The 15,489-nt window shown below is 41.5% G+C and overlaps 3 protein-coding genes across 11 annotated transcripts in view; all 3 read right to left on the bottom strand.

The window, feature by feature from the left end:
• The window catches only part of ASB3 (ankyrin repeat and SOCS box containing 3), a 192,647-nt gene extending 183,323 nt beyond the window's left edge, over positions 1–9,324 (bottom strand). Inside the window, exon 1 of the mRNA XM_051829002.3 lies at positions 9,221–9,324. Coding sequence (XP_051684962.1) covers positions 9,221–9,324 — 104 coding nt within the window. The remainder of the gene's footprint in view (positions 1–9,220) is intronic.
• Positions 221–9,428, bottom strand: GPR75 (G protein-coupled receptor 75). 3 transcript variants are annotated; one of them, XM_051829039.3, is made up of 2 exons: positions 9,221–9,359; positions 221–5,072 (listed from the first exon to the last, which is right to left on the bottom strand). In XM_051829039.3, the coding sequence occupies exon 2, from the start codon at positions 4,954–4,956 to the stop codon at positions 3,337–3,339; it is 1,620 nt and encodes a 539-aa protein (XP_051684999.1). In that variant the 5' UTR covers positions 4,957–5,072; positions 9,221–9,359; the 3' UTR covers positions 221–3,336.
• A 3,763-nt stretch (positions 9,429–13,191) lies between these two features.
• Positions 13,192–15,489, bottom strand: part of PSME4 (proteasome activator subunit 4) — a 102,705-nt gene continuing 100,407 nt past the window's right edge. For 5 of the 7 annotated variants that reach the window (XM_051842888.3, XM_089327655.1, XM_051842886.3 and 2 more), the window contains one exon: positions 13,192–14,708. The gene's annotated coding sequence lies outside the window, so the exon portion shown is untranslated. Of the gene's footprint in view, positions 15,328–15,489 lie in introns of all 7 variants that reach the window. The other 2 variants (XM_070069121.2, XM_051842887.3) reach the window with 1 other exon arrangement.

The following is a 15,489-nucleotide window of genomic DNA, read 5'->3' as shown; positions in this document are numbered from 1 at the left end:
TGCATGATGCCAAATTTTTCTGCATTTTTCTCTTTTGGTGCTCAGCTACTTTACTTGCAGTAATTAAGAGGACTTTTTGTGTACATAGTGGCAGTAACAGCAGGTTCCTGATTCCTGGATGAAAACTTCAACAATGTGTCCTTGAAGTCACAAGTCTAAGGAAAGCTTCCAGTCTCCTTCCCTTATTTGTTGTAGCAAAAACTAATAGTGTGTCTGGCTGGGCAGGCTTGTATTTTCTATTGTAGAATCTTTCTGGAGACATATCATAGAGCTCTGCTCATCTAATGATTTGTAGACATCTGATATTCTATATTAAATCCTTTCCTATTTATCTTCATGTTTCTGAATCTCAGTTCCTGACTGAGGAACTACAAATTTCAAAATTCTCTCTCTTTTCCCAAGTTGATCTCATTTTAAAGAAGTCATTGAAATTTTTCCACTGGGACTCTTCCCTTTGGGTGAGAAACTAAGTCTAGTAAATAACCTTTGAAGTTAACTATTCCGCATTAGTCTGTGCACATGTTTTACTAATGGTGGTCAAATTATTTTATCTCTTAAAGGAAAAGAATTCTCTCTCTCTCCATCTCTCTCTCTCTGAACAAACTATTACCCATTGTGCAAAAATGATCATTTCCATGCTGACAGTTTGAAAATTATTGGATAAAAAGTCATTATAGTGCAATCTGGTGTTCAGAAATGTTAGGATTTTCAGTATTTTATTTTCCAAACATTATTTTAAAAGAACATTAAAAGCATCAGAAATACAAATCTGACCTAATAGTTAACATAAGAACAATTATTATAAAATGTTTTAAATATATCACATATTTTGCATCACAGTAAAGCATCAAGAGAACTTAATTAACACACCCTTCTAATGAATCATGTTCAACTGAATTCTCATTGCTTTAGTTCTCATTTTAGCCCTTATGAAAAGTTATATATGTCTATCTATACCTATAATGTGACACTATAGGCATACATAGATATATATAAATATAACTCATGAAGAGATAAGTTATATATGTCTAGCTATAGGATTAGCTAGACATACATAACTTTTGAAGAGACAAGTTTTATATCTATATATCTATATCTACATCTACCTGTAGATGTAGATATAGATACAGAGGGGAGCTAAGAATCTAGCCCACTATGTATTTCATGCAAGTTAATTAAATAATTTCTTATGCACATAAAGAGAGTAAATACCTCATATCTACATGCTAAGTTTGTTGTAGGCTATAATTTTTAAGTCCCAAAGAGATGGGCCCCATACTGATCAAATCATCTCAAGTCCAAAGATCTTATAGGAAACCTGACATTTAAAATTTTACAAGTAGAAATTACTTTTAACCTTTTATTAAATCACATTTAAAATGCCTGGCCAGAAAAAAAGATAGATATCTTAAAAAGTATGAAGTATCTTCTTGATCAATGTTATTAAATATAAAGCTGTTTGGCATACTAGAATAAACAGGTTGTGAGTTAAGAAAAAGAGTCTAATTCCTAATTTGCCACAATTATTCAAATGATCTTGGAAGAGAATATTTGATTTCTTAATTCATTGTTAAAAAGAGGTAATATACTAACCTATGTGATAGGAGCATTAATAAATGAAAATAGTGAGTATTAAAATATAAAAGTACAATTGAAACAGTTAACAGTGACTTCCAAAAATAGCATTTAATTACATGAAAAATGAGATAGTGGATATTTTCTGTTACAAAATTTAATAGCAAAAGAAAGGAAAAAAAAAAAAAGAGAGGAGGGAGAGAGTTTAGGAGGGGGGAAGGAAGGTAAATCAGTCCTAAAAGGTGAACTTAAAAACAAAATAAAACCTACACCTCACACTTACATTTCTGAAACAGAAATAATTGGCCAATACTGGAAGGTAATAGTTAGGCTGAGTAGTAGTTCTAGTTCTACTCTGCCTTCTCCATGCCTATCACAATCTCTGTATTTGGGAAGAGTCAGAGAGAGGGCACTATAAACAGAGTCCTTTCATCCAAAGGAACAAAGTGCATTCCAAACTGCAATAATAATCATTGAACATGACAGTTTATAAATGCAGACTTTTGTATCTTGATGCTCATCCTGCGTCTAACAGTTACAAAGTTGTAGAGTTCAAACACTAATTGCATAATGAAAATATTTTTACATAAAAACATGAGTTTGCAGTTGTTAATGTACCACAGAGTATAAAATAAAATTAGTTTCAGGTACAGAATTATTTAATCTATTTTCCTCATTGCCTGTTTCTAATTTAAGATTAATGGAAAAGAAATAAAACCAATAGTGTGAAAACAGTAATCTTGAGATTTTTTTACCATAGCAATCTATAAATAAAGATAATAAAGAAATTATTTCTAAGTATGTTACTTCAATAGGTCAGGTGGTTACCAAACTCTTCTCACACAGAAGGAAACACAAATTAAACACTCCCAGTCTCATCTCCAAGCCTTATTAGGCAATAATAGATTGCCCAATGTATGAGAACAGACCACACTGCTTCCCATGCAAGAATATCAACTATGCCTGCAGTAGTCTTAATCTCCCAGGAAAGTGTACTTCCATTAGAGAAGCAGTTCTCTTTAATAGGATTCTTGCATATAAGATTACTCTGAAACATAATAATTCACTTTAACAAGCAAAGACATATCTTTTAAAATGATTGATGAAGCTACTCACTTGACACAAAAATAATATATATAATAAGAAATGGCAATAACTATAATATTATATTTATGTAAGAAAAGTACTACTGCCTGTGTGAGTACTTTTAGTAAGGACAGATTATGGGTAATATACTTTGATTTTCTGCTTTAACAATATATCATTCAAATCAACCTGCCAGCAAAAAAAAAAAAGTGTACTCTTTCCTGTTTTAGCACTCCACAGAATCAAAATTCATAATTCACTTAATAAGAAGTAGTCATAAAACCTCAGCAAAGATCATACCTTCACATTCTTCTAAAAATTCAGCAAACATATACTTTTGAAAATCCTTAATATTGACTCAAAGAATCATAATCAGTTGATTTTCTACTTCAACATGGCAGCATAATGATTCATGGTCTATTTAAAGGTTCAGTACAAAAGATGGGGACACAGGTCAAGGTAGAAATCTAAATAAACTTTTACATTAAATATTAAAGTATCAGGAAACTATAAAGCAAACTAACAGATACTAATATTTCAGGCATAAGAAAGTCTTAGTTGCCAACTCTTTAGCTCAGTCTTTAAGTTCTGATCTGACACTGATGCCAAAAAGTTAAAAAAGACTCAGCATCTGAGGCAAAACCATTTACAAAAGAGTCTCTAGACCCCATGACTTTAAACAGAGGGGACTGGAATCTGCTTGGCTGAAGTGCTGTCATATTCCTGCATCAAATCATTAGTAGTGTGATAGTGCATGGCAATGTATGAGTTGGCAAATCCAAAAGAGTTTCCTGGCTGCAAGTTACATGGGCTGCTCTCCTCCTGGGAAGGGCTACTGTTATAGATGCTGTAGTATGGTTCAATCCGAGTGTTGATGGGGGTCGAGCTACTCTGACCACAGTGTTGATGTCCAGCAGATATCTTGGGACTTACTACACTTTCCTTTGAATGACTTGGGCCACAAGCCTGGTCCACAAATTTCTTCTGTGGCTTTGGAGACAACATGTAGGCAGAGTTTGTTTCATGATGGGAGGATTTGTTTCTGTTGACTTCCAGGTTCCCCTTTCCCATGGCTCGAAGTCGAGTCTTTTGTTTGCAGCAGAAAAAACCCAGGCCGATGTACTGGAGGCACCAGAGCACTTTCCTCCTCAGCCCGGCACTGTTCCGAGAATATATAAAAGGGTTTAATCCTGACTTGAAAAATATAAGGGTAAATCCAAACAGTTCAAACTGGTAAAGGATGAAGCTCCCATTGTTGGACAGAACCACCTGCACCAAGGAAATCCCCAGTGGAAGACAGCACACCAGGACCGACAGCACAATGATCACACAGGTGACCACAGCTTTGGAATCCTTGGCAGTGGAGAGGTTGATGGCGGATACCAGCTGGAGTCGGCTGGCTGCAGGAGTTGGCAGCTGGTTGGGATTCTTGGTGTATCCATGGGTCTGAACATGCTGCAGTTTGTTGTAATTCTGGTTCCTATATAGAGCTGGCATGGTACATTGGATGGGATCTCCGCCTCCCTTCACGGGGGCCCCCATGAAAGGTTGTGGTCTGGAAGCATCAACTGTGATGACAGGGGGGCACTTTCTGACTTGAGCATTCCTATGCAGGGTCTGAGCGATCATGATGTAAGAGACAGAGACCACAGTGACACAAAAGGAGAAGTCAACCACATAGAGAGAGAGGATGGCTTTCCCTTCTCCAGACATCAGGCTGGACATGGGAAGACAGAGGTGGGACTTGCTAGTTTTCAAGGTAGCCAAAGTAGCCAGGGTGAAACTGGTGGCCCAGAGAAGTAGAGTGAGGAGCAAGGTACAGGAAAAAGAGGCTGTGCGATTAGGCTGCTTCCCGAGCACCATCCGGAGCCGGTGCAGGGCAATCACCGCCACCGTCTTGAGGGACATGATGATGAAGCCTGAACTGGTGAGATGGAAGGTGAAGCAGAATGCATCTGGGATACTCCTGGCCGAGCTGAACAACACAAAGGTGAACATGGGGGCCGTCACTCCACAGATGAAGAGGTCACAGAAGGACAGGTTCAAGATCATGAAATCAAAGTTGGTTCTGAATTTCCTGAAGGCTGGATCAAAGAAAGACAAGAAGACAATGAAGTTGCCATATGAGCCCAGGCAGAAGATGACGGTGAGCAGAAACGTACAGGTCACCAAGGTGGCCGTGTGGATGAGATCCTCGAGCCCCTCCTGGAGAGAGGAGCTGTTCCCTCCCTGCCAGTGAGGCACGCGTAGCAAGGTGGCATTGTAGGCATCCTCAAGGGGGTCTGTTGAGTTCATCTTCAGAGAGAAATGCCTCTTCCTTCTGTTCTCCAAAAGTGCTCAATGGGAAAGGAGTCAGGGCTTCAACTCACAGATGAGTGATACGTGACAAGAGAGGCCCAAGGCAGATAAGCCTGTACACGGAAATGCACACCCAGAAACAAAAAGGAATTAATACAGTGGTTTCATTATTTTTTCAAAAGCACCAGAATTTTTCAGCTCTGATCTAGCACACTGAAAGCATTTCTCCTCACTAAGTCCAACACTGAAAAGACACAAATGCCTCAAAATACATTCAAACAGCTAATACTTACTTCTATAACACTGTGGGTTTCAAACATACTTTAAGTCACACCTGAAGCCCGTGACAAAAGTTTCAGTATCACATGGAGAGTAGATTCCTGGGCCTTACCCTTGAGGTTCTGACTGAGGACGCGCAGGTGCTACTTTCAGCAGTGTTTCCATGTCAGGTACTGGGGCTATACAGAGACACAGCTCCACCAGAGATCACAGTCTGGTGGAGGAGATCCGTCTACCTATGTTATTACAGCCTAATGTGGTTTCAGGGTGCTGGGCAAGCAAAGAGGGGAAGCTAATGCAGTCGGGGATGGAGCTGGGAATGCATGAATGACAGGAGCTTTGGTAAAAGGAGCCAGCTGGGTGAAGGGTGAGCGGGGGAGGATTCATGGAGATGAAGTCAGTCTTCCCCACAGAGACTGGGGCCGGAAACAGGGTGAGTTTGAAAATATAAGCAAGAGGGTAATGTGGATACATTACGAAGCCCTTCAATACAATTTCCATGAATCACTAAAAATATCCTATTTTTCCCCTAGAAAGAATCCTTTATTTCCCAATATTTATCATTTATTTTCCCAGTTGGAGATGTCTTTGCCAACTCCATATCTTCCTTTGGGGGAGTGAGGGAAACTGTGTGGACTACATCTAAGAGGGGGAAAATAGTAACAAAGAGATGTTGGAATTATACTCAAAATTAACAAAGGGCAAGGCACTACTTCATAAACTCTAAACTGCCATTAAATGTGAATTGACATTATTCCAACAGGAATATCCTCCCAATAAAACCAGAAGCATGCACTCATTCCAACATTCATCCATTCAGTTGACAGTGACAATGTGCATACCATATGCTGACATTATATTTAATTCTGAGGGCACAGAGATTAGAAAGACACAGTCTTTCCTGCTCCCTCTTTCCTTTATTGACCTTTTCCCCCCATTCTGAAATGAGATGTGCTGTACATTCACACAAATCTTCTACATTGTCCCAGTCCGCAATGCTTTGTGGGCCAGGTGCCCAACCTTTTCCGATAGTTGCATCTAGTGGGATGGATCACGTTGCTTGGCACTATGCTCCTGACAACCAAAAAGCATTTGCTTTCATCGAACATTTAGGAATAGCCAATTGTTTTGTGGAGGTCCAGGACTGATGTTGTTCAGAATATTTAACCACCTGCTCAAGTTGTATCCCAGAGGCCTCCAATGCTAACCTTGAGTTGTTGGATCAGGGAGTAGAGGAACAGGCCAGGTCAGTAAGAGATGGATCCCTGAGGACTCCAAGTACCAGCTATGAACTACTCAGAACATAAGTCTTGGCAATGAACAACAGTGAGTATAGGACACACACAGCCCTGGGAGATCCATGTAACTGGTGTCCTTCATTAATGCTTTCTTAATGGTCATACAGAGGATTTGACGACCATATGGTGAATTTCTCCACTGGAAAATGAGACCAGATTCTCTGTACTTTCCTTTAAAAAAGTTCCATGAGAGATGAGAATAAAAAAAAAAAAAAAAGCAAGAGTAATGGATAGCTCTCATTGTTTCTACTTAAAGTCTATAAAACTGTTTCTGAACAATTTGTTACCTATGTAGTGAAAATGACAAATTTTTACTGTTTTTAATAAACTGATAATTAAAGGCCTGGGGCTAACTTTATAGAAGCAGAAGTAGAAAGGAAAACCCAGTGAGAGGAAACCCAGTGAAAGAAGGCACGAAGAGCAGAGGTGATACTAGGGTAGAGAGCAAGCTCCCTCTCTCCAGACAAGGGCTTCCTTTTTGGAAGGAGAAGAATAAGGAAGAGTGAAGAGCAATGGAGAAAACTGGACTGGGGAAGTTACACGAATGAGGAAGCTGAAACCAGGATGCTCAGAGAAATAACGAGAAAGTGGGAAATAATGAAGAAGTGGAATGATGGAAGTTATGAAGACCCCGGGCCAGGAGATAATCAGAAAGGGGGTTGATTTCTCAACGAAAAAATGAAATGATGAGACACCAACATTAGTCAAGGATAAGATGCAGGACCAATAATCCAAGGACAAATTGAGGGAAAACTCTCACGTTTCAAATTGTTACATGTTTTCAATAACTTTTTAAGGTTTTCAACAAATTTTTGAAAAGTAAAAACAAATTCCAGGACAGGAAAGAATAACAGCAATATAATTTTCGTAAGTGTCATTACCATATTATTATATGGTATACTGTATTATTCTTATCAAGTGCTGATAAGGTGCCTGGCAGGGTTCACCATGCTCCACACTTTTGTTACTGACTCCTCACAACTGAACGAGTTAGCATAACCTTTCCATTTTGCAGATGAGGAAACTGAGTTAGAAGGTCAACACTTAACCCATGCAAGAACATGGATGAGAACCTAACCAAAGCCCACGCACTCTGCCACCACAATGTAAACAGAACAGCAAAGAATGCAGGCAGGGATCACCAGGTTAGAAGAAAATTACCAAAGCTAAATTCATTGGGTGCTTATTTCATGGCAGGAACTTATACTAGAGACTTGATACAAGTTATCAAACTTCAATTCATTTTCACAATAATCCTATGAAGTAGTTATTGACTGCAACTCCTTCCTGAAAAAAAGGTTCCTAGAACCCCAAATTCTAAGCTATTGACCTAGATATCCATGTCTATCTATAGATGTAAATACAAAACCTTTTCACATATCTGATTAGAAAGCTTGATAATCATAGCTCCAGTATAAGGTTATTACAAATTACTCCTATTGGGATAATAATAATAAGAAGAAGAAGAAGAAGAAGAAGAAAGAAGAAAGAAGAAAGAAGAGGAAGAGAAGAAGAAATCAGTGGATGAAAAGGAAAAGGGAGGAAAAACATAGGACAGTTTAGGCAGAGACTGCAGAAGCAACACAGGAAACAGAGGGGAAGGAAACCCAGGTGTTAGAATCAGCCAAGTTCTGGGACTTTTAGAAAGTGGAGGCTGAGGTCACAATTTAGAACAAAGTTATGATGGCAGGAACACAAAACCTGATGATTTGGGGGAGTAAACATCTATTTGCTACTTCTAAATATGACACACTACCAAAGTCATTTTCATTGCAAGCGTACAAGCTACACTCTCTCTGGGACCACAAATGGGCCCTGGAAGATGTGATTAAAAGCCATAAAACCCAAAAGATTTTAAGCTGGAACGTCTGTCTTAAGCAGGCTTATTCACTACAATGAAGAGACAATGAATTCACATGCATCTGATTACAATTGACTGTGAAGTAAAGAGTTAGGCAAGAAACAGAAAATTTTGTAGAGTGGCAATGATTTCTCATTAAAATGTGAGACAAGTCTCTGTTCTGGTTTAATCTTTAGTAATCATTAAAACATCTTTCACAACTCAATTCATGACCTGGATTCTTCCCACCCATTTTCTCTTTCTCGGTCCTAAATTCCCCCAGGGTAGGCATTTCCAGAGCCTAACCCTCAATATTACCATTCCCCCTGCATTAGTATTGACGAGGAAAACCTCGGGAGGTTGGATAACTCACCCAAGGTCACTAAGATTCAAGCCAGGTGTAGCTGATTTTTTTTTGAAAGCCTTCAACTACTCTTGCAGCCTGGAGCAGCTGATGGGGTGGGTCAACTGGTGGGAGGGATGGGAGGCCGAGCCAACGAGTGGAGGGAGAGAGTGGAGGGAGGGAGGTCGCTCCAGCTGCGGGGCTCCCCGGAGCCGGGAGAGGTGATGGTGAGGAGGGCCTAGGCCAGGCGGGGAAGCTTGTGAAAACCGGCAGAGGGCCGCAGGGGTGAAGAGGGGTCAGGCAGGGCGGGGGCCTCCAGGGCGCTGGCGAGGACCAGCGAGACGGCCTCTACCGCAGCCCGCGCTGGGGGCACAGGTGCGCGGCGGCCGGGCCTGGCCCAGCGCAGCGGCGCTCCTCGCTAACCCGCGGCCTCCGACCGGCACCCGCCTCCACCCCCCGACCCGTGGGGTCGTCCTCCTCAAGGGGCCCGCGGTCTCTCACCTGCCGGGTGGGCGCCGCGCCGACCCTCCTCCTCCATCCCGCAGCCGGGACCTCAGCTCCGCCCGCCGCCCCGAAGGATGCGGGGCTAGAGGCATCATCGCCATCGCTGCCGCCTCCGCGCATCCCGGGAGCCGCGGCGAGCCGGGGGCGCGGAGGCGCAGTCACGGAGCCGCGGAGGGCGCCGCCCCCTCCGCCGGACACTCGGGCCGGCGCTCCGCCTGCCCGGTCTCGTGCCCGGAGCCCGGGCGCTCCCGCCGCGCGCGTGGGGGCGCTTGAGCCGCTGAGCAGGGCCGGCGCTGAGAACTACGAAGCAGGAAGAGCGCGGCCAGGCCAGGGCCCAGCGCCCCCCACAGAGGCCTTTGCTGCAGAGGAGGGAGCCGCGGGGCGGGCGAGCTGGCGTCCTCAGCCGTCACGACGGTCGGCCCCTGGCCTTCGCACCTGGCGCCCCGCTCCCCCGGAAAGCCCGGGGCTTTCAAGCCAGTCTGCTCATTTCCACTAGAGGCTGCAGCTCGGTTTTTCTCCTAAATTTAGGCATTGTCCAGTTTGGAACTTTGCGCGAGAAATAATGTGTAAATCATTTTAACAACTTCAATCAAGCCACCTTTAACTTAAAGCATTAGGGAACTTAGTAGACAGAAACTACCTGTGCAAATAACCAAGCCAAGAAATCACAGATGTTAATACCGTATTGAATGTTCAAAATCCGCCAAGCAGTGTGGCTGGGCTGTTAGTGAGCAAGTATACAGAAAACTACCGTCCTCTCATTCTAACGCATTCTTAAAATGGATTTAACTCCAGTCTCTGTCACCAGATAACACTCCTCATCAAATCAGCTCAACTTTTACCCCTTCAGTATTCTAAACTAATTAGGATTTTTTTTAAAGGCATGTTAATTACTTTGAAAGAGTAACAGAAACGGAGATTCCACCTGCTGCTTCACTTCTCAAATGGCCAAATTAGCCAGGGCTGGACCAGGCGGATGCTAGAAGCCAGGAACTCCCATCTGGGTCTCCCACATGGGTGCCAGGGGTCCAAGCACTTGGGCCAATCCTCTACTGCCTTCCGAGGCACATTAGGCAAGGAGCTGGATCCGAAGCAGAGTAGCCTGGACTGGAACCAACTCTTTGCTATGGGATGCAAGCATCAAGGTTGCTAACAGCAGCTTAACTGATGTGCCAGAAGCCCCTTACTCCTTTATTTTCTTAACCTCCGCAGGGAAGCTATTTAGAAATGTTATTTGAATGCTCTTTCCTTCATCCACCCTAGTAGGTAGGAAAAACACAAAAAGTTGATTCTGTTCAGATGAAACAGAGAATTTTGTTACTGTAATCATCTTTCAAGCTAAGTTAAACACAGAACCAACAAATACAATAATTTTACTTATGCATAGTTTCTTTCTCAGTGTCCAGGTGCTTTCAACAATAAACAAAACAAAAACAAGAGGGCTGGCTAATTACAAAGTACACATTCAGTCCAAGTGTTGATCATGCCATCAAGAAACCTTTCCAGTTAATTCCCACATAAATCGTACTCCACTAATCAATCACTTGCAGCAGAGACAGAGGTCAGGAGACGAGAGACAGGCACGCACCAGTTCTAATACATGCTGTCAGTAACGGTGACCCTGGGGCCTAGAAGCAGTCAACAGAAAAAGACGACTTGTTATAGAGTAGGAATTCTCACCAAAATTATATGCTGCTTCTTTTAAGTTAACTGCTACATAAAACAAAAAATGCAAGTTCATGTTCATCTCTATCTGGCCATATGAAGGGAAGGGATTGCCAAGGGTTTGGGCTGGATTGTTACCAGTTGTTAACCCCTACAGGAGAAATGACTTCATACTTTAAAAAAAAAAATCACAAGTTGTAAAGGGTCCTAGAAATTTAGAAAAGGAAATTAAAATTCACTAGTTCCAGAACTAGTTATACATTAAAACATGGATAGCCTACAGACCTAGAGTGGAACCAGCATTCCAATACACACTACAATTGTAATGCAAGTTGATACACGTACCTAAGAAAACATATTAGAGCCATTAAAATATTTAGATTTTGGGGTGGGCACCTAGCCAAGCAGTTAGAACAGCGGCTGTGATGTCCATGTCCCACATCAGTGTCTGGGATTGGCTCAGTTCCTAATTGCTGCTTTCTGCTGATGCAAATCCTGGAAGGCAGCAGGTGATCCCTCTATTGGTTGGGTTCCAGTTACTGGCCACTGGCTTCAGTCTAGCTTTTGTGGGAACTTCAGGAGTGCACCAGCAGATGGAAGCTCACTCACTGTCTACCTCTCAGGTAGAAAGGTTTAGATACTGGACCTAAAAACTTCTTTCCTAAAACAGCTACATCAAAAGTTTTAAAGCACGAAGTTCTAAAATGTGCACTGCCATGTTAATTTGTAGTAGAGAAAATGGAAAACCCTGACACTCAACAAGGGAATATGAAAAAGAAAATGGCAGCTTAAGACAAAGTCTAAACCCATCAGTCCTTTCTGGTCACATTACCAGTCACCAAAATTGGCCTGCAACCAAGAGAATTTTGCAATGCCAACACTACAAATCTCTGGAAACAACTTTTTCATTATTACATGCATGTATGATAGTGCTTCAGCTTGTAGAAATGGAATTGAAAGTTTTGGAGCAAAAAACGTTGAAATCCATGCTTGGTTTTTATCATATAAGCTTTCTGAACTCAAAATGCGGATTTCAAAAATGTTTTGCACTAAAATACTTATACCTGAATTAGGTAAACAAACTAAAAAATTTGTAACACTATCTGCAATGTATTTTTTAAGAATCCACTTAAAATCTCAAGATTAGCCCTTATGATCTTAAAGATGTATAGGTTTTTCCCTACCATCACTTCTCACCCACCATGATTTTCAAATGTGGGTCTGCCTCCCTTAGTGTTCCTGCTCCATCCATCTCCACCCTTGCTAATGTACCATACATTTTATTATTTTTTAAAAAATTTATTTGAAAGGCAGAGAGAGAGGTCATCCATCTACTGGTTCACTCCCCAGATGGTCACAATGGCCAGAGCTGTGCTGATCCAAAGCTCGGAGCTTCCTCCAAGTCACCCACACAGGTGCAGAGGCCCAAGGACTTGAGCCATCCTCTACTGCTTTCCCAGGCCCTAGCAGAGAGCTGGATCTGAGGTAGAGCACCCAGGACTCGAACCGGTGCCCCTATGGGATGCCAGCACTGCAGGCAGCAGTCTTATCCACTACACCACAGCGCCAGGCCCACACCATACACTTTAAGAACCATTTTAGACAACTGCCGTTCCACTCTTTTTCATTCCTGAGGCCACTGGTAGAAAACTTCAGTAATTTACGGTATAATTTGGGGGAAACATTAAGGTAATAATTCCAAAAAGCCCACATCATCTTTGTGCACATTAGTCTGAGAACCAATCATTCAGGCCAGTGCTGTCCAGTGCTGTTGGAAAAATTCAATTGTGCTATTCAATGTGGTATAATCACTTGCCACATATAGTGAAAATAATAATTTGAAATGTGCCTGGTGAGACTTAGGGAATCATTTATTTAATTAAATGTAAATACTCCCATGTTGCTGGTAGCTACTGGCCAGTAAAGATATAGAGCATTCATATTGGTTTCAGGGTGTGAATTAACACCTGAGGCTCCAAGAGGAGTCCATAGAGGCTGGTGTTGTAGCACAGCAAGTTAAGCTGCTGCCTGTGACACCAGTATCCCGTACTCGAAGGATGGTTTGAGTCCTAGCTGATTCACTTACAATACAGCTCTTTGCCAACTAATGTGCCTGGAAAGGTAGCGGAAGATGACTCAACTATGTGGGTCCCTGCCACCTACATGGGAGGTCCAGCCCTGGCCATTTGGGGAGACAACCAGTGGATGAAGTCTCTGTCTTCCAGATAAATAAATGAATTAAAAGAATAAAATAAAAGTCTACACAACTGCCTTCTCCTCTTAATCAAGACAAAAGCCAGGTGTTAAAAACAATCCATTTATTAGGTTTTAAACTAGTTACACAATTGAAATAATCAGTTTGGCACTACTCTATACAGGGATTATGCCTGTGTATGCTGACACTTAAATACTGTACCAGAACCACTGCTGTGCTTAGATCTGTATTGAGTCATTTAGCAAGTAGATACTAAAAAATATACTGTAGTGTTCCTTTAAGGAAGACTGTACAGGTTGTGTTGCAAGATGACAATCCCCAACTTGTGAATTACTTCAATCTAGAAGATACCTTGCACTCAATTAACTTGTCATAGGCAAACATGTGGTGTTAGCATTTAGAGATGCACACACAAGTTACATAAAAATTCAGACATTCTAATGATAAATGAATTTAAAAAAAACCAAAACCAAAACCCCCACACTTAAGCTTCTGTAACATGAAAAGATAAAGAAAATAATTTAAAAACACAAAAAAAGGCATTCAGTGGGTACAAAAGCTCAAAAATCACTATAAGAACTACATGTGAATCTTTACAAATTAATTACAATGTGTTGTGTAAAAGGTTTGTTCCATCTGTACAAAGTCTTGCCAATGCTATCTCTACAGTTTATACAATCTTTTACATCTATGTAACATATATTAAACCAGTCAATTAAATATCAAGCCTTATTAGTCTCTCAGCGATTCTGCAAGCAAAAGAAACAGACAGAAAGAAAAAAAAATTACAGAATTTCCACAACACAGCAGTCTTCCATTTACGTGAAGTACAACAGTTTTCAAAGAGGGTTCAAACAGTATTTAGAAAGAATATAGGTAAAAATCAACCAGTCAGGGTTTTCATTGTTGTTGCTGTTTATTTTCAAAATCACACATTGTATACACACAGAACACTCAATCAAAAATGTATTCACCAAACCCCCAGTTTTTAGCAACTGGCTCTATTCAGCACCAAAAACTCCAGTCTGTGGGAAGTGCGCAGACACAGACTTCACTCCTGTGCCTTAGTCAAGCAATCTGTCAGGTATCCACTAGTTAGGTTCAAGACTTGTCCTCTTTTCCTTCTCTCTTCATGGTTCTCCAGACCCAAGGCTTCAGATTTATGGCCCATAGCCCTACTACCATCTACACCTAACATCTGTTTGGGAAGAATTCAAAATCATTTGAGATGAATGAAATGACAGGACCTGTACTACTGATGGATAGTCTCCATTCCAATCAACTGTTTCTTCATGAGCTCTTAGATTTTGTTTGGTTTTGGACGCCATGATCATACTGAGTAATAATTTCTAGTCTGAAACTTTGTGACTTTGATGCCTCAAAGGAAAAGTGATCAATATTCTGGAAACACTTCCAGACAAATTAGGAAATAAAATGGCAGCTGAGAACCTGTGGAACGCAGACTAGTGAGACCAAACACAGAAACCACCAAAATGATGAGAGCTCAAAAGAGGCAGAGTTTTCAAGCCTGCTGAGAGCCACCACAGATGGTACCTGAGGATCTGGAATTTTTGATGAGAAGAGCCTGAAGTGAGGACTAGTCATCTGCATCAGAGAGAAAAAAATTCAATTAGGTAACAGGACATTCAATTCTAAAAGCTCAATAAATGAAACTATCTATTCTTTTTATCCTGGTAGGTCCTCCCTTTTTAGAGAGAATAGGTAACAAGTATTTAAGAATCCCTATGAAACATTCTCCTAACTGTACTACCCAGAGTTTCCAAGGGAACTCAAAATGTGCAGACCCTACTTAAGAGGCAACTCAGAATATCATTTCTTTCCAACGTGGACCCAGCCTACTAAGACAACTCATTTATAAAGGTCTAAAAGCAGTAACATCCATCCTCTGCTTAATGTCTGAAGCAGACAGTCTCTGGGAATGTACTTCCACCAGCCACAACAAAGCATGCTGAAAAACAAACATGGGAGTGGGCAGGGAGCAGGTGCCTGGTTTAGTCACTGTTTTGGACATCTGCATCCTATGTCACAATGGCTGGGTTCGAGTCCTGCCTTTGCTCCTGTCCAGCCTCCTGTTAATGTGCACCCTGGCAGGCTGCTGGTGATGGCTCAAGTAGCTGGGTCCCTCCTCCCCACATGAGACTCCTGGACTGAGTTCCTGGCTCATAGCTTCAGCCTGGTCCAGTTCTGGTCAGTGTGAGTGAACCTGTGGATGGGAGATCTCTTTTTGCCTCAAAAGTAACTAAAATTAAACAAATAAGCCCCTTCCCCCACCTAAACAGTATCATCTAAGAATGTCAGGAAAAACCAAAAACAACCAATCAAAACAAATAAACAAATCCCGATGCATACCCACTATCAGTCACAA

This window comes from Oryctolagus cuniculus, chromosome 2, assembly GCF_051225735.1.
Source record: "Oryctolagus cuniculus isolate XC-2025 breed Fujian yellow rabbit chromosome 2, ASM5122573v1, whole genome shotgun sequence".
NCBI lineage: Eukaryota > Metazoa > Chordata > Mammalia > Lagomorpha > Leporidae > Oryctolagus > Oryctolagus cuniculus.
The sequence above is the reverse complement of the archived record's forward strand: the minus strand, read 5'-3'. Positions and strand labels throughout refer to the sequence as shown.